The following is a 23469-nucleotide window of genomic DNA, read 5'->3' as shown; positions in this document are numbered from 1 at the left end:
GTCACTGCCCGATGCAGCAGGAGGAAGGGGACTGTCAGCCCTGGTTTGTTAGCCCTGCCTGGGCACTCAGGGTGTCCCTCCCCGGGTGACGTCAGCACGTCCCAGCGCTCTGCTCACCTGAGTGACCACAGAGCCCTCAGATTAGGGCTGTGCCTCCCCACCGGCTCAGACCCAGAGTTGGTTCTCGGGATCTGCCCTGTGGTCCCTGATCTCGGCCTTTGGGGGCAAATCTTCCTGGTGACACTTGGGGGCTGGGAGCACTGCTTGTCTGTCATGGCAGCGGCTCCTCTGTTTTCCCTTTTCTAAACCATAATCTTCGTCAAACCGCCAGCCACACGGGAGAAAAGTGAGCCTCAGCCTGTCCCAGAGGCCCAGAGGGAACATGGCAATAGAGGCCGAGGTCACGCGAGGGCCGTTTGGGAACTCGGTGTCTGAGGAGCCCTCTCCCGCCCTCTGCGGGGCTCGTGCCACACCTGACGTGTGAGGGACTGGAAAACCCATGACTTGCGTCTTTCCAGAAAGCCTTAGGCTCGTCTTGTCCCCATGAAGTCACCTGAGAAGGAGGGTGACTGGGTGCCACGTGCCGCCTCAGGAACGTGCAGCACGTCTGTGGGTTCACTGTCCCACTTTAAGGCGACGGCCCATCTACACATCTTGGCAAAGTTTCTCAGCGTCATCACCACCGTTAAAAACATTTTCCAAAAATCTACGTAACAGAAGACATCATGTAGGCACTGCTTAGTGTTTTCAGAAATATATTTTGAGCAGATCTAGTTTTCAGCTTTTTTTTTTTTTTGGTGTACTGGTGCTTTGGTGAGCAACGTTTTTTGAATCTGTCATCCCCTTTTCCTCACCCTGGTCCCACGTGGGTAGAGGGTGACTGACTTCTGCGCTAAAGCACGCGGCCACTTACACGCTCAGTGTGAAAACACTTGTTAAATGTTAACAACAGGAACTTACCGGGATTTAGAAAATGTTCCGAATTTGTAAAAATTCTGTCAGTGTGTCCCTGCAGGCACTTCAGCTCCTGTCCCAGCCCCCTCTGCACACGCCGCACGCCGCCTCCGCACGTGTAGTTACTTACGCCTGCGACGCTGGCAGGTGCCACATGCGGAAAAAAGGCAGCAAAGGGAGCGTCTACGTCACCGGCACATTTTATTCCTCGGGACATTACAGGTAACTCCTGGAGGAGCAGGTCAGTTCTGTTCTGTGCAAAGTGTGCACCTTCGAAATCGTGGCTCGTCTCGTCTCTCCCTGACGCAGGCACGGGAAGCAGACGCCTCCAGCGTGAGGCCGCCCTGCTCCGAGCGCCCTGGACACCCGGGCCCGCTCTCCGTGGCGGCGCCCAGCTGGCATGCATGCGCTGTGGTTGGGACAGTTAGGGGTCAGTCAGACAGGTCCACGGTGGAGCGGACGCCTCACACGGACTCCTCGGTGGACAGCAGTAAGGGGTTGATGTACTCGAAACCTTCGAACTCGGACTGGTCGATCCTCTTGATGACGTCCCTGTGGGCACAGCAGAGGGCGCCGCTGCTGGTCGGCCCGCGACCCCTCCCACCCAGCCCGCTGCACACGGGGGAGGGGGGGCCCGCAGGGCTTACTCGTCGTCGGGGGTCAGCTGCACAGGCTCGCTCGTGAACTGCGTGTCGAAGTTGTCCAGCCCATAGTCGTCGGTGATCTGCGGCTGGAACGGGGGCAGCGCCTGCTTCTTCTCCAGCTTCGGAGACAACGCACAAGGCAGGCACGTCAGCCAGCGTCGTGTCCTCTAGTGGCCTCAGTGCCTGCCCACTCCGACCACGCACATCAGAAGGTGCTCACGTTTACACACGCCTCGCTGACACGCCGAGAAGGCCCGAGCCCGCAAACGCCCACAGGTCCCCATCCAGGCGCCACGTAACGGGAGGGTGGCCGCCGAGTAGACACCAAGGAGACCCAACCCACCCCAGCTCGCAGCCCCCCTTTCCCCCACCATCTGCGTCCTGGGGCCCAGGGCGGTCAGGGTGCCAGTACTAAGCACAGGAACAGCTGGGCCTGGAAGCCTGAAAACGGTCGCTATGTTCTGGGGACTTACAAAGAGTGAAGCTGGGGATGGGAACGAGGGCGTCACAGAAACACGAGTCCTGCCCATGTGATGCCCGACAGGTGTCAGGGATGTGCCAGCTAGGGAGCCCGGACACGAGCAGTGTCCATGGCCAGGCCACAGAGTGGAGACACGCTGGTGTGTGTGCACGCGTGTGTAAGCCCGTGAGTGTGTATGTGAGCTGCCACCTGGCAGGGATGGGCCACAGCCAGGGCGGCATTATGGGGACACAGGCACTCCGTTCATTTCTTTTCACCTTTCATATGCAATTATGTATTCTTTTATCAGTAGGAAACGCTGTGATAAAAAATGGGAAAGGGGGAATTTCGTAAGCCATTCTCTCTGCCTTAGGTCTCAGCTGCTTTAAAAGATGTGACAAGTCAGAGCCGACCACAAAGTAGCACAGCCATGTGCTCGCCGGCCCCCAACCCTCTCCCCACCCCTGCCCCCGACCATGTCGGCTGCCCTCCGACTCGTCAGCGTCACCTCTTTCCTCAGTCAAAAGCAGTGAACAGGAACCAGGGGCGCTCCTGTGCAGGCCACGCCCAGGTATGCTTGGTGGCACCAGAAAGGTCGCTGGAAGGGGTCAGGGGAGCCCACCATGGTGCCGGGGGCTCAGTTCTGAGTGGAGGGGCACAGCCACACAAAGGCCCTGTGCAGAGAGCGCCAGGGACCTACGAGGGCTCCGTGAGGCCCTGGAGAAAGGAGGGCTCAGGGGTGACTGCCGGGTCTGCCGCCAGAGGCAGTGGTACCCAAACCACCGTCCTACTGAAGACAAAGAAACGGGGGCAAAATAGGAGACTTCTTCCTAAAGTCCCCAAGGGGCTGACGGGGGGTGACAAGACAGCCGCCAGGCACCCAGGGCAGCAGGGGGAGTAGGGGGAAGGGGAAGCCAGCTGGCCCTGAACCTGGCCTCGGCGGCAGTGGGACGATTCTGGAGCCAGGACCCAGGTTTGTGGAGAAGACCATGGGCCTCAAAGGATTTACATACTAATTTTTCAGGGGCTACATCCGCTGGCCAACGGAAGGACGCCAGGCCCGTGAGGCGCTGGGACATCCTGAGAACGGGCCTACGTAGGTCAGACGCCGATGCGGAACCCACAGGCGGGGTCTACCTGGAGCCGCCCATCAAGTCACTCTCATTCTGTGTTTGCCCAGAGGACGTGGAACATTCCAGCCAAGAGCCAGACACCATACAAAACGCCACTGCAGGTCGACGAATAACCACCTAGAAACCCCAACACCGAGACGTGGAGTCACCAGACCCGGACCTCTGGCAGCTCAGTGTGAATGCTCAGGCGGGGCCAGCTGGGCCTCGCAGCCCACGTTCATTCTGAGGTGTTCCAGACCCAGGAGAACGTCAGGGCCAGGGAGACTCCATCGTTTGGGGCCGGCCAGCAGGGGTGGGCCAGCCTTCAGGGGACAAGAACCGAGGGACGGGACACAGGACAGCAGCGCGGTGTCAAGGCGAGGGGCTTCCGGGCCGGGCAGCGGGACCCCAACCCCCACTTTGCCAAAAGGCTTCTTCCCCTCTTGTCTCCATGTCCCCTCACAGAAAACAACCCTCCTCAAGTCCCCTCCCCCGCCCCGTGAACAGGAACAGCCACTACCAGGGCACCACCGGGGTGTTACCCACTCAGAGGCCAAGGGTGGCCGTGCACCCCTCACACTCCGTCAGGCACCACTGGGCTCATTCAGAGTCTGCATGTGGCAGAAACACTGTCCAGAAAAGAGAAAGCCACCGCTTCACACTCAACCATCAGCCCTCACCCCTCCTTCCCGGCTCATGGTTTAGACTGGATTTAGGAGCATGGCCGGCACCCAGGCCGCACCCAAGGACAGGCTTTTCAGCAAGGATGCAGTGACCAGAAGTGACCAGATGCCACCTTCAGGGGACACGGCGCCACAGGCCACGAGGGCTCTCATCAAGGCCTGCGATCTGGCTGGAGCCCACGGCCGTGTGGGAGCTGTACTTACAGGAACCCTAAACCTGAAAGGTCAAAGGTCAGGCCATCGTGGGCGCCAAGCAGGAGACAAGCCTGAAGGCGCCGGACGCCCACTGTGACTAACCACAGCCTGGCTGCGACACCCCTCTGGGCCAGGTGTGCCTGAGCTGTGGGGCAAGGGTCACAGAGCAGAGTCCTGCTTTCTTCTCCTTGTGTGAGCAGAACAATGACGTTAAACGAAGAAGTCTAATCGGTCTGAGAAAGCTCTGACGCGCTCAACACCGGTTTTCATTGCTGCCCCTAAAACTGCAGGGGCGACAGTGTCAGATTCTGCTCTGAAATCGCCCCGCGGGGCCTGACGGCCACACGTGGGTGGGGGTGATGCATGTCCTGACTGCTGCTCCCAGCCTGACCAGGGTCCCAGGAACTGGGGGCACCTGGCTGCGCCCCCTGCGCCCCCTCAAACGCACAGACGTAAGTCCTGTGCATGGAAAGTATCAGCCACCAGAGGAGTGGGGTCCCCTCCGAGAGACGGAGGGAAAAGCCCCAGAGCGGGCTTTCGTCCCACCTAGTTCAAGCTTAAGTTCCACATTTACTGAATTAACTATACAGATTTTTTCCCTCCCAAAACCCACGCTTTCAAGTTACATTTCAGTAAGGCTGCAGCCGTTCAGACATTTTCCAACGGATCAGGCTCTGTTCTCCTCTAACACAAGGACCCTCAGCATTAAAGTCGAAAGGGCTTCAATTCTTTGCCCTCGGCGGGTCAAGAACACCAGGTTTTGGGAAACCAACAAAACGCCCTTCTCTGGGTCGGCCCCACCCGCGTGGTCACACAGTGGGACGCCCTCCACAGGGCCGGCAGAACACAAGGCTCCCAGGGCCACCAAGAGCCAGCCCTGGGGCCTGTCCGGCCCTTCACTCTCCTTCTGTCACATGCGAGTTCCCAGACCCCTCCCCCAGAGGGAGCCCAGCACAGCCTCCGGCCCGGCCCTCCCTGCCATGTCACCGTCACCGCAGGGAGATGAGGTGGCTGCTGGAACGCCTTACCAGGTCCCAGTCTATGCTGCGGAAGAAGGCGTGAGACTTGATGTCGGAAAATCCGGTCTGTGGCCGGCAGCCCAGCCTCTCTTTGGGGTCCTAGAAGTCAGAATTTAAGTAAGGACAAGTCAGCTTTCACAGCCCCCCACGCGCCCCGCACAGCCCGCCCTGGGGAGGTCGGGGCCTCAGTGGCCTGCAGAGCGGGGTCAGACCAGCCTTCACTAAACACCTCCCCAGCAGGTGGCCTCATTTCTCACTGTTCTGTCTTGTCGTGTGTGAATAAAAATCCACGATTCACGGGACAGAGCTCGAGTGAGGAAACACAGGCTCCCATCACACCGAGGTGTCCCAGAGCTGACAATGAAAATGGCACTGAAAACACCTCGGCCCCTAAGCGCGGGGTGGCCCGACCCAGGCCCCCGGACGGACGAGTCCATCTGGTGGCTACGGGCGTACCTTGTTTAAAAATCCTTTCAAGACGTGGGAGGCTTTGACGGAGAGGAATCGGGGGATCCGGATGGGCTTCTCCAGGATAACTGCAGATGTGGGGTCCCGGTGAGAAGCCGCGCCCTTTGCTGTGCTCCCCGAGTGCGCTCTGCCCAGCAGCGGAGGCGCCACGCGGGCGGAGGGGCTCTGGGAAGCCACCCAAGCGGGAGCGTCGGGCATGCTTTAGGGTGCTGGACCCCCTCCCTTCCCACAGCCGAGGCCCTGATCACGCATGAACCAGCAGCGTCCCCATGTACACGCAGCTCTGCACATGGCCACCAGAGGGTGCCATGGGGACAACGAGAGCCCAGATCCCAGGGCAGGGGCAACAAAGGGGGCTCAGGGCCAGGTTCCCTGCTTCTGTTGGCCAGGCCCCCCCCCCCCCCCGGACTGGGCGGGGCAACGCCCTCCGCGGTCACAGGAACGGGCAGGCGTCTGACTCCCTCGCGGGTCTGTGAGAACGGGCCTGGCCCAACCTGTTGGAGGTGCAGGCACCAGCCTGGGGGCCGTCCCCGCCACTGTCACCTTGGAACAGGTAATCCTCAGTGTTCATGTCGGGGTTGTCGGTGACGATGTCGAAGGGTGAGCGCCCAGCCATCATCTCAAACATCAGGACGCCCAGCGCCCACCAGTCCACGCTGAATCCTGCAAGACACAGCCTGTCATGCTGGTCGACCCGCAGCCGCCAAGTTGTCACAACACGTCCAGTCCAGTCGTGGGGGCAGCAGAAGCGTAGCTGCGAGTTTGCATTTCTCTGACCAGTGCAGAGGCGGGTGTCCCCACCGTCCCGGGGGCCGGGCCTCCCCTGTCCACTGTCCTGGGGACGCTGGTCTTCGTCTTACAGTGGCAGAGCTGTTTCACACCCTGGCCAGGAACCCTCCACGTGGCACTGTGCCAGCCCCCCCGATTGTCACCTGGCCTTTTAACTCGGCATGTGGCACCTCCGACCACACAGACATGTAAAATGGAGCCAGTCTGTCGGACAGCTGTCCTTCTCACGTGCCCTCTTATTTACCTAAGCTTGGAAAAAGCCCTCTCTCTAAGACTGCAAAAATACTATCCTACGTGTCACTGCTTTGGTTTAATGTTGGAATCCAGCGGATCTGTCAGGGACGTATTTCAGGGTATGGGGGAGCGAGCGGGAGGCTGTGACTGCAGTTCTGCTTTTCTGTGGCGGCCAGCTGTCCCCGAAACCCGAGGCTCAGTGGGCTCAGCACAGGGATCCCCACACCGGGCCAGGTCCCAGCATCTGCTGTCCTCCTCTGGCTACTAAGTGACGTCCACCACAGTGGCCTCCCTGGTACCCAGTTGTAAGAGGACAGGTACTGCCCACCTTGCCTCCCCCACTTTCTAAGAAAATGCTCAGAAGCATTTGATGGCATGTCTGCAACGTGCTTCACCAAACACATGAGCGCACACGTGTGGGGTGCGTACACGTGTGTGCGCTAGGATCGCATCTCGGTTCCCAGAACGAGAAGAGTGGCAGAGCGCATGCGTTTCTGTGGGGGCTGGTCGGCACGCTTCCCCCGTGGTTATGGCTTTGTCTGTCCCCCGGCCGCACCCACCGACTCAGGACACCCAGACCCCTGGTTTGTCTCTGCTGCTTCCTAGGCCCTTGGGGCTCCTTGATAAGAGGAACCCTGTCCAGTGTCCCCCACCAGGGACACTCGAGTGGACACGGGGCTGCAGGGGCTCGAATGAGGGTGGAGGCCAGATGCGGACGTGGGCTGGGGATGAAGTGAGGTGTGTGCATTTCAGGTGTAATTTGGTCGACGAAGCCCCTCCCTGGTGTGGCCCCTGAGCCCCGGCAGTCCCCCCCTCACCGTACTCCTCTCCCCGCAGGATTTCAGGGGCGATGTAATTTGGGGTTCCGCAGAAAGTGCTTGTCGTGTCCCCGGGGCCCAGGCCTTCCTGTGGGGACAAAGTCAGTTACCAGGAGGAAGGAAAACCTCCAGATGCCACATGCCTCAGAGAGAACCAACACGGGACAGGTCAAGTGGGAGGTTCCTGGGCCTGGTCATCCTGGAGCCGAGGTGGCCGCTCAGTCAGCATCTGTGCCCCAGACCAAGCGGGCCGGGGGTGGGCCAGGCGCCGGGGGCCGGGGGCTGTGGGGGCCGCGTGCCTTGCACATGCCGTAGTCCGTGAGCTTGATGTGGCCGTCGGCGTCCAGGAGGACGTTGTCCAGCTTCAGGTCCCTGTATATGATCCCTCTGTCGTGCAGGAAGTTGAGAGCGATGCAGATCTCGGCCGCGTAGAACCTGGGGCGGGACACCCGTCCTCAGCAGCGGACCCCACGAGCAGCCTGGACGGGAGGCCCATGCACACAGCACGAGCTGGAGGGGCCGCCAACCCCCCCCCCCCACATCAGCCGTCCCCGTGTCAACACCCCAGGCGTTAGGGCACACGCAGAGCAAGACGACGACGAGACGCCGCCTCACACCCACGAGGATGGCTCCTGTCAGACAGACAGGAAGCAAGTGCTGGCGAGGACGTGGGAAGCGGGAACCGGGCGCCCTGTCGGCGGGCGGTAAAGTGGAGCAGCCGCCAGCGTGGAGGCTCCTCAAACACTTAAATGGAGAGTGACCATGCGACCCAGCAATCCCACTCCTGGGTGTTCACCCCACAGGACCGAACGCAGGGTCTCTAAGAGATATTTGCACACTGTATGCACAGCAGACAAAAGGTAGAAGCAGCCGTCATGTACATCTAACAGACGGACAGACAAGCAAACCGTGGTCCATCCACACGTGGAATGTCCCTCAGCTGTAAGGAGGAAGGAGACGCTGACACGCGCCACAACGCAGACAGGCCTTGTGCTGAGTGACATCAGCCAGTCACAGGAGGAACACTGTCTGACTTCACTCATACCAGGCCCTGGAGGGGTCAGACTGACAGAGACAGAAGGGCGGGGGGTGGGAGCAGATGCTGGGGGCAGGGCTGAGGGGTGTTTCATGGGGACAGCGGTCCAGTTTGGGAAGATGGAAAGTTCTGGAGACCACGGTGAGGAGGCAGGCACAACGGTGTGGAAACGCTTCGTGTCACTGAGCTGTGCACCCGGAAGTGGTCAGCACGTCACTGCATGTTATGTGCACGTCACACAATTACAAAGGAAAAACGTGTGTGGAGGATGGTCTCCTTGATTTATTACCTGCACTTCCCTAAAAAGGATCTAAGGTGACCCAAACCCGCATGGAATTTTTTTAAAGTGAGGAAATGAGGAAAAGGGAAAACAGGAAAGAGCGAGGGAGTGGAAATAAACGCCCCGCCCCCACCGCCTGTGAGGCCTGAGTGGAAAGGAAGAGGTGAGTGTCCTCTGGAGTCATTTATAAATAAATGATCATCTTTCTCCCAGTGCCCAGCAAAGCCCTGCTTTGCATCTGATCTGTGTCACACATAACAGGAAGCAGGGTGGCCCACCATCCACTCAGGCGAATTTATAGTCAGAACTTGTCTCCCCACTTTGGAAACAGAGAGGGCAAAACCACAGCGTTGCCAGCCCACAAAACACCCACTTCTTTCGGACCAGGGATGACGCTCCCATGCTGCTCCTGCAGGAACAGGGTCTGACTGGCTCTGGGGCTCGGAGGCCCCGCCCACGTTCGCGCCCCCTGAGCGGCCCTGGAATTTGGCCCTGGAATTTGTCACAAGTGGGAGAAAGCAGGGCACACATTTCCCCGATTTCACCTCCTTCCTTCAGCTCACTGCTGACCTCCCCAGGAAGGTTCCACACGCCCGTCCCTCCCCGGGGCCCATGCCCACCTGGCCAGCACCCACCTGGCGTGCTCTTCTGGAAGCTTCCTCTGTCTCTGCATGTGGAACATGAGGTCCCCACCGTTGACGTACTCTATGACCAGGAACAACCTGGGGCAGAGAGGGTGACGGAGGCGAGGTCACGGGCGGCCAGTGTCGCCTGAGACACACTCACCATGAAGAAGCCATCACTGAGAACCCTCCCCGAGTTACTCTTGCTGGTGGCCAGTGACCTGTCTACTTTTGCTGCTGTGTCAACTCCTGAGTGGCCAAAGAAAGACACAAGCCGGGTCGCGTGACCTGCTCGCAGGGTCAGTAGAGAATGCAGCCCAGACTGGAAAGGGAGGCCGTGGCCGACGCAGAGCTCTGAGCCCGTCATCGAGGCGTCATCCTGGGGATGCCCAGAGACCCTGCCATCGGCCCAGTTCTGACCCGGATGTAATAAGACTCAGAAACCACGACTTTCATCCACTCGTTCGTTTCATCCAACAAGTAGCTCTCCTAGCAGTGCCAGGCCCAACTTAGGGTAAAAAAGGTAAACATAAGGCAGGGGAAGTGGCCAGAGGCCCAGTGGGGGAGGGGAGGCCTCCCCAGGTCACAGAGGCCCGGACGGCGGGAGGCAGGGGGTGGGCAGAGAGCTGCCGGACCACGCTGACGGCCGAGGGGACCAGCTCGGCACATGGGAGGAAACGCCAGGAGAGGAGGGGGCCAGGTGCACAGGCCAGGCGACGGGCCAGGTGATGGGGATGACAAGGTCCAGTGAATGACCGCTCTGGCCACTGAGTCTGAACGACCCAAGGGAGGGGACAGTAGGTGGGCGGAGGAGTGAAGGGGATGCCCTGGAGCAGGTGGGACGTGGATGGCTTGGACTGGCAGTGTGGTGGCGAGGAGGGGCCGAGGCAGAGCTGACAGGACTGCAGGTGGGACATGGTCGCTGGGACCGGACACTGTGGGGCTACAGGCCCAGGAGGGGTCCAGCAGGGCTGATCCGGCCATGGCGAGTCTGGGGAGCAGTCGAGGGGCAGCGGGGGTCAGGCCAGGGCCGCCGTGATCCTGGGATTTAAAGAACCGAGACCCGCTGGTGTCATCAGATGCACAGAGCTCTTCAGGTCGCCAGACAATTTACCACGAGGTTTCTTCCTGGGGAAGCTCTTTCTTGCATTTAATAAGATTCCATTTTCAAAATTAAATTCCACCCAATTTCCCAGAAATACCCTGTGGAGGTGGATTTTTAGGTCGCGGGCTCCTCGGGGGCGTCCTGGGAGGCAGCGGCCGTGCAGGAGGAGGGGAGGGGTTGCGATGCCCAGTCCTCCGTTCGCACAGGCTCCGCCCGCACCCACAGCACCACCACCGGGTCTCCAGAGCTGCACCCACAGCACCACCACCGGGTCTCCAGAGCTGCACCCACAGCACCACCACCGGGTCTCCAGAGCTGCACCCACAGCACCACCACCCGGTCTCCAGAGCTGCAGCCACGCGCTTCCCGGTGCCCGGCAGTGGCCCAGGGGGACAGAGGTCACTGGACACAGAGCCAGTGAACGGGAGCTTCTGATTACTATTCAGATCAGAAACAACTAAACATGCGAATATGCAGAAATGGGAAAGAAAGCCTCACTACTGGGCGAAGACCCGGAGGGTCTGGGGGCGCCTTCCAGAAGAAAAGCCCAGAGGTGGCTGGGGGCCATTCATCCTTTATCTTCCTTCTGTCCCCGCCTCCAGAGGACACAGCTGGGAAGGGTCTAGCGGCCTTGACCTTGCCACGGGCAGCCCGCCCTCACACCAGCGTGAGAGACGGGAGTACTTACTATCTGGCCCTTCCCAGAAAAGGTTTGCCGACCCCCGGGATAACCATGATGATGACAAACGACAGCTCGTGCAGCCTCACTGACCGTCTGGCACTCTCCTAAGCATAGGCTCTCGTTTAACTGTCAACCAGTAGGAGGGACCTAAGACCTAAACAAAGAAAGGCACAGATTCTGGGAAAAACGGGGCTACGGTGCCAAAGGAAGCTGAGAAACTTAAGGGACATCTGAAAACCAGGAAAAGGAGAAGTAGAGCGAGTTTCCTTGTGTACCCGGAGCAAAGCCTGTCCTGGGAACCTCAGGGAGAACCGTTTCTTTACAGGTTGAGCTGGACTGTGGCTGCCACCTGTGGCCCTAGGTCCCAGGTCATTTGCCAACCCAGGAATTTGTTTAGCTTGTGACACTGATGGAGCTCCAATCACAGCGGAATGTTTTCGGATAAACCTTACAATGACGTAATGCTACTGACGCTTCTTCTGAGCAAAGCTCCAGCAGACCCAAGCGGTGCTGACTCATTCTGACGACCACGATACGTGTGACTCAGGTGAGCTGCTGTGACAAAACGCCCAAACGACTCTGTCTGAGCAGCAGAAGTTCACCTGCGCCACACGTGATTCCGCACCTGGTCCTTCCATGGCAGGCGGCCGCCTGCAGCTGGGGGTGGTGAAGAGCCACACCGTTCACGCCTGGCCTGGGAGTGGCACTCGTCCCTTCCCCACTGCCCCTGGGCCACACGGTCTAGTGGAGACCTGGGACGGCCTAGTGGAGGCCTGGGACGGCCCTCGTACTCCGAGGCCAAACTCCCAAAGGCACGCCCTGCCAGGAGGGGAAGGAAGCAATCCCTGCGGCCAAGATAGCAGGTTATGTTTCCTCAATACTTAATAAAATGTGCAAGAAACAGTAAAAAGTAGCCAAATAGCATCCCCCCTATTTTACAGATGGGGAAACTGAGGCACTGGCAGGTTGATATCTTCCCCAGGACCGCTCAGTTATTGTCTAGGAAGAGCCGACATCAGACGACCTAGTGAATCCAGAACCCACACTGGGCAACCCCACTTCCAGTCACGTCCCCTCATCACAGGGGTGGCCGTCCCCCAGTGGAGCTGCCGGAGGGGGAGGAGGAACAGTGGGCCAGAGGTAAGGAGTCGTCCCAGGAGAGAGGCTCAGGGAGAGGGAAAGAGGGTCAGGGTAAGTGCCCAGACCAGGAGGAATGACCAGGAAGGCAGCTGAAGTCCTAAGGAACAATTGGTGATCAGAAGCGCCCCCATTCCCAAGTGAAAACGCAAACCAGAAACAGGACGAGCAGCAGACAGACGCAGTCAAAACCCAAACTCTGACTCAGAATGATCCAGAAGACGCAGACGGACTCGACAAAGATCAGAGCCAGAGAAGGAGTTCATGCAGCCCAGAGGTGTGTATGGGGCAGCAGGGTGGGGGCCAGACCAGCCTCTGGCTTCTCCGGAGGACAAATGGCAGTACACCCACAAAACACTGTGAGTGAGGGCAGCTGGGAGCCGGCTAAGCTGGGGCTCAAGTGCAACCGTGAATGTGAAAGCACGCACGAGTGCAAGCCCCACGCCTTCCTGACTCAGGAGACACCCCTGAGAATGAACTTGAGCAAATGTGGAGAGACCAAACAGTGAAGCAGCTGTGGGAGGAAGAGGGTAACAGCGTTACCACCTAGAAAATGTAAAAGTAGTTACCTTAACAAAAACTGGGAGGCCTAGGGAGGGGTAGCCACCCTCTGAAACACCCCAGGCCCCAGCAGTCTCTGCCAAGAGATCATTCCAATGTGACTTAGAATGTTGCAGAGAATAAATAAGGAAAATTCAAAAATCCCATAAAGACTGCACCAGGGGAAGTACAGACCAAACATCAATATTCATGAAAAAATCCTAAATAAAATATCCGCAAATTGAATTCAAAAGCACATCAACAGAATAATCCACTCAGACCAGCCATGGTTTCCCCCTGGGAGTCAAGGATAGTTCGACCCTAGGAAAAGACCGTGGTAACAGATTCTGGAGCTGCAGTATCTCCAGGCCCCTCTGCTAGTGGACAGCCCAGAGGAGACCAGACGGAGGGACCAGGAATCAGGAGAGGACAGTTCCCGTTTGCAACAGCTCAGACAGGAGCAGAATGTCCTTGGCCTCCAGCCCTGGCAGACGGGGCACGGCGTCCCTGGACCCAGAACCCAGTGTGATGGCCGCAGGTGAAGGCCCTTGTCTGCTGCCGCTCCCTGCCCCGTCCTCTCCCAATGCTCCTGCAGTCCCTGAGGCAGCCAGTGCTGCCGGGGTACAGTCCCGATGCCCGACGGCCCATGGTGGCTGGCAGTGTGCTCACCATGTAAACACCAGAAGATTCCACGGGGAAGAGGCCTGCCCGCCATCACCAGTCCCCCGACCTGAGGCGGGCACTGGCTCTGTCATTAGACAGAGAAAGAAATGAACAGAGGCATCCACTGGATGGCAGGGGGTAACATTACTTCTGTTTATAGATGCTGTCACCACATACCCCAAAACCCAACAAAGCCACCTGAAAACTACGTCAGAAAGAGAGGTCCTCAGGCAACAGGCATAGAGTTAACGTCACCTGCCAGACGCTATAATGGAAGAAAAAAAACCTCATTAAAAATAAAAACAAAAAACACTCAGGACAAAAACTAAGCAAGGAAGTGAAAATACTGCACGAAGAAAGCTGTGAAATCTCCCCTGAGAGGATGTGAGCTAGTGGGAAGGTGGCCGTGAGCCTGGGTGGGTGGCTTCCACATTCGGGGACGTTGCTTGGTGTTCCCTCGCATAACGTGTAAACAACATATCCCAATAAAAAGGCCAGTTTTTCTTTCTGGAGCGACACAGAGTGATTCTGAAGTCAGGTGGGAAAATAAACAGCAAAAAGGTCCCCAGAAGCACAAGTGTGACACCGGCAGGACCAGGGGTGTGTGCTCCGTAATTTCCTTCTTTGTACTTTTCTGCATTTTAAAATTGTGTAAAGTTTCAAAAAAGAAGCTCCTCTTTTGTGGTTTCTGGTATCATTTAACAGTTGGCAAAAGCACAGTTTCCAATTTCCAGGTCTGGTCCTGACAGTTCCTTTGACCCAAGGAGGTCTGTCTGGGCCCCACATCCGGCCGGACGAGGCCCACGCACCACGGCCCAGTCTACGCCGTCACACAAGCCCGGGGGTGGATGTGTCAGGTGCGAGGTCACCTCGCTCCAGCGCTTCCATTTCCAGTAACACCCCACGACCTGTCCTGGTCCCAAGGCGTCCGTCACCTCCAGCTTAGGAAGAAACAATGAATCACATTCACTGGTGTCGTGCGTGGTCCACAACAGCAGAGGACTCAGTCCCCAGGCTCTGGGGACAAATGCCGCGTGCCTGAGGGTCCCTCACTGTCCAGGGCTGTGGGATGACTCGGCAACGGCCGTCAGTCCACCACACTTGATGCAGAAACAAACCCTGGAACTTGTCCCAGTGCCCGAGGGAAGAGCCGTGTCGCCTCACGACTCCCTCGCTAATGGGCAGCCCGCCAGCCTGAGCGGGCCTGCTCCGGACCCCTGGGGCTGGACGGCGTTTTAGCCATTTTAGGTGATCCACGTGAAAAGCGAGTAAGATCAGGGCTTGTGAGCTGTCACCGCTTGTCAGGGGAACAAAGGCTGAGATGACTCACCCTCCGCCCCGCTCTGCCACCTGTCACTCCACGTCCGCTCTATTCTGGGTTTCGATGATGAGTGCATCAGCATACTGCGCACAAGTCCTCAGGAGCACGGCACCGGCCCCCTCGGGGGCGCGGTCGGTCTGGGGTTCATGGCCCTTTCGCCCAGTCCTTGCACGCAGTCCTGACATGGCCCATTAGCACCTCCCTCTGTTACCGGAGGCCCCAGGAGAGCCCGGTTTTCCTCCGATCCCACGATGAGTAATTTGCCGAAGGTTCCACTGGGCCAGCCCTGCTCGGCTGGCACATCCGCCTGCTGCCACCAGATGACCCAGGGCCCTCCCCGCCCCGGTCTGCCCCCACGCGGCCTCGCTGACCTCTGCCACCTTCACCGTGTCCCCAGGCGGGCACACATCTACTCTGCAGTCCCTCCTCGTGCTGGTGGCCCATCGCTGGGTCCAAAGCTGCAGTGGGTAGACGGACACACAGAGAACGGTGCTTGGCTTACTGTCCAGACGCCACTTTGCAGCCAGAAGCAGCCACTTGAGGGTCCACGTGGGTGCACAGCCCATGAAACTCCCCACAGACAAGGCCGTGACAGATGCCTCCTCTGTAAACGGTCAGAGCACATTCCACGTACCACGTGGACATGTAGTAACAAATGCAGGTTAGACCGTGAAAGCTCAATGGCAAAGGAACCGTAAATATGCCGGTGGGTGGTCTGTCACCTACGACCTGAGATGTTGCTGAAGTGAGAAAAGTCCCATAGCCACAGTCTAACGTTGGCTGGGGTGGGTTGCTAAAAACAGTAATTTCAGCCACAATCTCTGATGACCCATTTTTCCTGCAACAGCTGAAATGAACGCAGTTCCCCATCTGGTGGTTTTGTGGTTCGTTTTCATTGGGCTGTTGTTTGGGAACGATGGGCTGTCCATGTAGGTCTGAGGTGGGGCTTTTCCAGAACACTGACATTTGTTTTGTACGCACCCTCTGTAGACACGTGGTGATACGAAGGCTGACAGGGATGCTTGGGCAGGGCATGTCACCCCCGGGAGCACAGAACATGGCTGGCCAGATGGGCGCCACTGGATTTGGGGAGAACACAGAGAAATCCTTATTTCTCCCCATTTAGAGGCCCCCTCTTACTAGGCTCACAGGGAACCTTTGCCGGTTCACCGAGCAGATTTCTACTGGAGGCCACCGGTGGGCACCCGGCCCAGCTCCGGGTTGAATTGGTTTCCTGTTGTGTTTGTCTGCTCAGAATATGGTGACAGCCCTCTGGTCCCCAGCAGTGGCCAGAGCAAACCCTCTGTGACGTGCTCAGCGAGGCTCCAATGGGCAAAGAGAAAGCCCCATGAACCCTGCAATGACCCTCAGCTGCCAGGTGCGTGGCAGGCACCGGCCAGCCCCTCCAGGCCGAGCCCTGGGCCCCCAACCCCCTGCAGCTGTCCCCAGCAAGTGTCTCCTTGTATTCCACGACCTGGGTCTGCGAGGTGTCTGGTGGCCGCGCCGAGAGGGCACTGGGCCCAGTGTTGACAGACAGCCACCCGGGTCTGCCCCAGGGAGCTGCCAGTGCTCACGCTGCATTTCTCCAGAGACGCGGCGCCCACCAGAAAGGCGCACAGCAGCAGCTCGTGCTGGTTGGCAGTTTGCCCTGAGCTGGGCCTTGCTGTTAACACTTCAGGGTCTTAACTCATCCCCACAGGAGCCGTACCATCTCTGTGCCCAGAAGAGGACGCTGCGGCGCAGGCAGGGGACCCTCTGAAGGTCACACGGGTGATAAAAGGAGGGGCTGGAGTTCGAAGCCCAGCTCTGGCTCCAGAGCCTCTGCACGGCCGTCGGGAAAAGCTGTGCGCAGCTTTGAGGCTGCCCAGCGGGAGGACCGGTACCGGGGCATGAGGCCCTCCTGGCACGCCCCTTCCAGGCTGTTTCCACGGGCCTTTCACTGTCTCAGCCCCTTGCTAACTCGGACACTTAGCCACGCCGATGACACGCAAACAGCCGAAGCCAGTCTCAGAGGACACCACTCCCCCTCCCCACCTCCCAGCCAGCAGAGCCCACCTGGGCCTGTCCCTCGTTCATCAGCAGGGTCACTAAAATCTGACACATGTTCACTTTCTATTTGTACCAAGGACATGGTTGCACCTTAAGGGAATCACCCTTTAATACCACAACTGCCTACGAGGTGTCAGGTGTTTCTAAGCGACGCTCGGGCACAGCCCTGTGGAGCTCCCAGAGTGGGTGGCAGGCCGCGACAGAGATGGAAATGGCAGGAAAGGTCCTATCCCGCCTCGCCAGGGTCAGGCCCTTCTGCAGGTCACTGACAGATTCTGTCAAAGTGACAGGCGGGGGGCAAGATGAGCGCGTTGGTTACTCCTGCCTGTGAATGTCCCACGTACTAGCTGTAAACAAGTCTCCTAGACGTCAGCTGGGAAGAGCAGTACGGGAAGTGCTTACGTCGCGGGGTCACACGGAAACACCTCGCGGGTGACATTTTTTACAGTTCTAAATTAACACACCTGGGAACATGTAACAGATTCTGGGCTTGCGTTCCGGGCAACGGACAGAGGTGCGAGGTCAAAATAGTTCACCCTTTTACATCCCCATCCCAACCAGTTCATGCAGGAAAATTCACCAAAACAAAACCAAACTCTGGACCCCACTTACGAAGTAGGGGGCGGGACGGGCTGCCCTCCCCTGCGTATCCCTAACCCAGGAGACGCAGTCGGCACTGAAGAGGCTTAGAGAACGAGTGCAGAGCAGAGGGCCTGACTACCACCATGCCAGCGGGCTCCGGGGCAGGACAGGAGGCGAGCACAGAACACGACCCTTCCCGTCGTCACACAGCGCAGCCATCGGACAGAGCGGAGGGACCAGGGTGCAACCTGGTCACAGCGACCTCGTCCACACAAGGGATCCTATCCCAGAAGCCACTGGGAGGCTACTCAGAGGAGCTCTGAGGCAGGACAACGACCCTTCAGACCTGTGTTTTCCGTGTGACTTAGTTCCAGTAAGGCGGAAGTGACAGCCTGGGGCCCAGGAACTGGGTGCCCCAAGGAGGCTGTGGCTGGGGTTCAGGCAGGAGACAAAGGGGATCTGAGACCCACTCAGGAGGCGGAATCAGTGAGGTCCACGGAGGGACAACCGCAGATCTGGGGGGAAAGGCCGGCTTGGGGCGCACAGGTGACCATCCAGTGCGGGGGGGATGGGACTGAAGGTCGGGATGAAGAAGCATGTGAGCCGCTGGCCTGCTGTATATCAGGCACGGAGCAGAAAAGAGTTAACACAGCAGCACCGAGGAAGGCCGGCTGGCAAGGGGGGGCCTCGGCTGGAGTCTGGGGCCCTGACCGTGAACAGTCCCAGCTCTGAGACCAAACTTTCCCAAGATGACACGAGAGGCTCGTGGTGCCTGAATGGCTCGTGCACACACAATGGTTTATGCTGAATTCCTGCTTCCTTCTGGGGGTCTGGCATTTGGGGACCTGCCAGGAAGAAGGTGTCCACGTGACCAGCCCCCAGTGAAAACCTCCGGAGGAATCAAGTGTGTCACCTGACTCCACAGGAGGGCGGCGGGGCGGGGGGGAGCTCCTGGGCTCGTGCCTGGTCCCTCCCGCCTGCACCCAGCCCCTCTGCTGACTCTGCTGTTTCCCTTCACAGCAGAGTCGTAGCCTTGAGCACGACCACGTGCTGAGCCCTGAGATCTCCCGGTAAATCAGAGACTGGGGTGCCCCTGAGGACCCCCCTCACCACAGTCAGTAACTTCTCAAATAAGCAAATTGGGTGAGTTCAAGTCAACTGGCCAAATGAATTCTAAGCAGAGTGCGTTAAGTATCGTCGGGTAGCCGTGGTTGAGCCTTTTTCAAGCAGGGAAGTCAGGAAGTAGGAAGCTTGTGGGTGAAGCTGTGAGCGTTGTTACTTCACAGGGCAGTGAGCTCAGCCTCACAGAAGCCCACGTCCTGGTCAGGACCCAAAGCCCGACTCAGTGGGATGCTCTCAATAGATACTTTGGGAATTACACAATTTACGTTCAGATGCATGAAATTAGCGACACCAGCCAGTGAGAACAACAAAGCTAGTTGGAGGAACCACAAAAAACCCACATATGCGACTGGGAGAACCCTACGGCTCATGGCTACTTAGCCTCTACACGGTTCACATTACAAATCAGCGGAATTCCAGAGACACCTGGTTTTCTTACCTACTAGTCGTCTGGAAGCAGGAGTGTAGGCCGACCAGGAAAGGGTTGCTGGACGCCTGCTCAAACACATGCTTCTCTGTCTGTACCCAGTCGATATCCTGGAATACAAACCAGGGAGCGTTAAGGGGGCTCCCGAAACTTCCCAGGAATCCCGTAGAAAGGGAGGAAGTCTCCCACCTCTGCTCATGGCAGGGCCACGCAGGAAGAAAAAGAAATGCCCATTTAGAAAGACATCAATGTCACCAACATCACCGTCACCATCACGATCACTGTCACCACCAATCATCACCATCATTGTCACCATCACTGTCACCAACATCACGACCATTGTCACTGTCACCACCACCATCACTGTCACCACTGTCACTATCACCATCACCGTCACCATCACTGTCACCATCACCGCCATCACCACCACCATCACTGTCACCACCATCACTGTCACCACTGTCACCACCATCACCACCGTCACTATCACTGTCACCAACATCACCATCACTGTCACCACCACCATCACTGTCACCACTGTCACTATCACCATCACCACCGTCACCACCACCACCACCATCATCACTGTCATCACCACCATCACTGTCACCACCACCATCACTGTCACCACTGTCACTATCACCATCACCGTCACCACCACCACCGTCACCACCACTGTCATCACCACCATCATCACTGTCACCACCACCACCATTGTCACCATCACCACCGTCACCACCACCACCACCATCACTGTCACAACCACCGTCACTATCACCAGTCACTATCACCGTCACCATCGCTGTCACCACCACCACCGTCACCATCACCGTCACCACCACCACCGTCACCATCACTGTCGTCATCATCACCATCACTGTCACCACCACCACCACTGTCACCATCACCGTCACCACCACCACCGTCACCATCACTGTCATCATCACCATCACTGTCACCACCACCACCACCGTCACCATCACCGTCACCACCACCACCATCACCAGCACCACCACCACCTCTATCACCATCATCACTACCACCAGCAGCATCATCACCATCACTGTCACCACCACCACCGTCACCATCACTGTCATCACCATCACTGTCACCACCACCACCGTCACCACCACCGTCACCATCACTGTCATCATCACCATCACTGTCACCACCACCACTGTCACCATCACCGTCACCACCACCACCGTCACCATCACTGTCATCATCACCATCACTGTCACCACCACCACCGTCACCATCACCGTCACCAGCACCACCACCACCTCTATCACCATCATCACTACCACCAGCAGCATCAGCACCATCACCATCACCATCTATCACCATCTCCACCACCATCACCAAAGCCACCATCACCACCTGTGTGCTGGCCTCTGGGCTACAGGCTCTCCATGTGTGGCCTCACGTGCTCCCCATGGCAGCCTTGGGAGGTGGGTATTACCATCCCCACTTGCGCCATGAGGAAGCAGAGGATGGAGGGTTAAGCAGAGTCCCATGTCCATCTCCCCAGCACCGCTCCTCCCACAGGGCTGTCTCCCTCCCAACCCAGACTGGAACTTGGGGAAAAGCTGCAAAGTCAAGTCAACTTCAGAGTCACCATCAATGATTCCACAGCTTTGGTTCTGTCCCAACTCCACAAAGCAGGGCTGGAGAAGTTTCCTAAAGTTCCTAGGTCAAACCTCTCATCCTAGGGTCTGGGAAAGTGAGAGGGAAAGGACCTGTAATGCTGCCACCCTGAAGGTCTGGAAACCAATCAGCAAAGTCTCACTAAGGATCCCTTCAGCTGGGTCCCTTCTCGGGCTCGGTCCTGAGCCCCCTCTTCCCTTTTCTGTCTGCTAAGAGGCCCCTTGGGCCGAAAGCTTCAAGGCCATCTGTCTATACGGAGGACCCCCAGGTCATCATTTCCATGAGCTCCAGACTTGCTCGCGCAGTGGACGTGGGAAATTCCACTCGGCCTCGCCCCCTGCACAGCAGGCCCTCAACAGCGCTCGTGACCAGCCCGCATCTGTTCTCCAAAGGTAACCGGTCACCCCGCTGCTCAGGCAGAACACCCTGGTGGGTTGCCGAGGCCCCTCCCCCCGCAGAGGTCATGCTACCAGGGTCTCGCTTGGACGCAGGGGCCTCCTAACCGCCTGCTAGACTCCTGAGGCTGTTTTAACAAAGTGCCACAGACTAGGGGCTTAAAACATCAAACACTTCTCTCACAGTTGTGATGCAGCCAGTCTGAAATCGGGGTGTGGCAGGGCCCTAGGGAGGATCCTTCCCCTTTCCAACTTCTGTATCTCTGGAGTCCCCGGCTTGTCCCTCTGCCCCCATCTGTGCGTCACCTCCCGTATGTCTATCTCACGTCTTTCTTACCTTTCTCTAAACGGCCCACCCAGATAATCCAGGATGTCTCCCCAACCTCCAGAACTACATCTGAAAAAACCCCACTTCCAAACAACCTCATATTCACACAGTCCGGGGATTAGGATGTGGACATTTCTTTCGGGGGGCCACCATCCAGCCCACCGTTGCAGTGGGTCTACAGCCTGATGTCCATGGCCCAGACTCACGGCCAAGGGACACCAGTGTCTCACACACACACATGCACACACTCAGCTCCTGCTCACCAACTCTTCGAGTCCCGCTCTTCTCAAGAGGCCACATAAAAGCCCCCCTCTGCCTCGTGGCCCACAGCGGACAATATGAAGATGCCGAAAAGCAACTGAAGCAGTGACTCTCCTGAATGCCTTTCCCCTTGGGGTCTTACACAAACTTGACCTCACACAGTCCATGAACTTTGCAGCGGCCGCTGTGCTGGGACGGGGTCTGGAATCATCCAGTGGTGCTGCTGCACCTCCCAGAGCCTCAGCTTCCCCAGCTGGAAGGCGCAGCCACCCTCCCTTGTGAACTCAGCACTCAGGCCAAAGGGGCCAGGTGGGCAGTGTGAGCACCGCACAAATGCTAAAAGCTCAGGTGCAGCCCCAGCTCTGCTCTCCAAGCCCTGAGCCCAGGCCAGGGGCGGGGCGGGGCTCTGTGTGGTGTGGGGACTCCCCACACACCAAGCCCTGTAGGTGCCAGAGGCCTAACAAGCGACAGCACTGCCAGCTGTGCATCAGCCTTTCCTCTGCTTCTAAGGGAAACAACCGCTTCCAGGTGTGAAAGGAAAAGGTCAAAAGTACACGAAGGAAGAGGCGCGTGGAAAGACACGCAGCATCACCAGTCACTATGGGAACGCAGGCCCATAGTGACGGTGCTGATGCAAACCCAGAAAACAGCAGGGGCTGGAAAGGATGCGTGGGAGCTGGGCCCTCGGGCACAGCAGCGGGAACGTGAAACGGTGCAGCTGCCGTGGAACAGTCTGGCGGGTCCTCTGACAGTTACGCAGTTACCCACTCCTAGGGAAAGGCCCCAAAGGACTGAGAACAGATACGTGTGCACGTATGTTCACAGCAGACGCTTCACAACAGCCCAAAGGTGGCAGCAGCCCAGCTGTCCATCCACGGGTGACAAGATAAGCCAGACGTGGCCCAGCCGCACGCTGGAGTTACCACTCTGACACCCGGGGGCGGACCCTGGACACACAGTGGGGCTCCGTGTACGGGAAACATCCAGAACAGGCACGCTCAGAGAGGGTGACTGCTGGGGGGTGCGGGGTCTCCTCCCGGGGGGTGGAAAGGTCCTAGTGCTGGGTCCAAGTGATGGCAGCGCATGGCGAATGCACCAAATGCCACAGCTGTGTCCACTGATAGAACGGCAATGTGGTGTGTGTGACAGCTGTGGAGAGGGAGTGGCCAGAAGCCGGGGCGCGGGGCTCACCTCGTCGTCGTGCACCAGCTCCTTCTTCACCACCTTCATGGCGTACACCTGGTCGTTCTTCTTGAGCCGTACCAGCAGGACCTTGGCGTAGCTGCCACGCCCGATGACCCGGATCAGGTCGAAGTCCTGCAGCCCCAAGCCCTGAGAGATCTTGATCCCGTCCATCCCGTCGATGACCGGCTTGAGGTCCTGAGTGGGAAGGGGGCGTGCGCGGTTCAGACAGCAGGCCTGCACCAAGACTCCTGCGCCCCACATCTGAGCCTGGTTCTGCTCACCCGTCGTGACCCCCAACCGCGCTCAGGAAGTGAGGCCACACGTAAGGACAGTGCCACTTCTGATGGGACAGCTACAGGTGGCCCCTGTGGGATGCAGGGTGCTCAGGGCCGGCCTCCCCAGGATGGACTCAAGAGGTGACCACAGGCTCACACGTCCCAGGGCCATCAGGGCTGGGACAGGGGAGCCCCCGGCCCTCCCAGGGCCACAGCCAGCTAATGTCTGCAAAGACCTGCCACGCCGAGCAAGTACTGCTGGGAACACACATGAGAGAGCAAGGCAACCTGATGCAAAACAGAAGCTTCCCTGCAGCGAGCTATTTCTGGCAAGGATGTCTGTGGTGGACGAAGGAGGCAACTGAGTGCTCCCGACTTATTCCAGACACAGAACCACCACCAGGTGGAAAAATCTAGAAGTCCAGAGGGCGACCT

General features: G+C 58.3%; 1 protein-coding gene across 3 annotated transcripts in view; it reads right to left on the bottom strand.

The window, feature by feature from the left end:
• Window positions 1–1280: 1280 nt before the first annotated feature.
• PRKCZ (protein kinase C zeta) overlaps window positions 1281–23469 on the bottom strand; it is a 93470-nt gene continuing 71281 nt past the window's right edge. For all 3 annotated transcript variants that reach the window (XM_033113717.1, XM_033113719.1, XM_033113718.1), the window contains 10 exons: window positions 22766–22954; window positions 18956–19053; window positions 9328–9414; window positions 7676–7811; window positions 7377–7464; window positions 6079–6198; window positions 5524–5603; window positions 5077–5166; window positions 1602–1717; window positions 1281–1506 (listed from right to left, as the gene is read on the bottom strand). In XM_033113717.1, the coding sequence (XP_032969608.1) occupies window positions 1419–1506; window positions 1602–1717; window positions 5077–5166; window positions 5524–5603; window positions 6079–6198; window positions 7377–7464; window positions 7676–7811; window positions 9328–9414; window positions 18956–19053; window positions 22766–22954 (1092 nt within the window). In that variant the 3' untranslated portion in view covers window positions 1281–1418. The remainder of the gene's footprint in view (window positions 1507–1601; window positions 1718–5076; window positions 5167–5523; window positions 5604–6078; window positions 6199–7376; window positions 7465–7675; window positions 7812–9327; window positions 9415–18955; window positions 19054–22765; window positions 22955–23469) is intronic.

Source organism: Rhinolophus ferrumequinum, chromosome 9 (genome assembly GCF_004115265.2).
Source record: "Rhinolophus ferrumequinum isolate MPI-CBG mRhiFer1 chromosome 9, mRhiFer1_v1.p, whole genome shotgun sequence".
In the NCBI taxonomy this organism is placed as follows: Eukaryota; Metazoa; Chordata; class Mammalia; order Chiroptera; family Rhinolophidae; genus Rhinolophus; species Rhinolophus ferrumequinum.
Note: the sequence above shows the minus strand (reverse complement) of the source record. Positions and strands in the feature narration are given on the sequence as shown.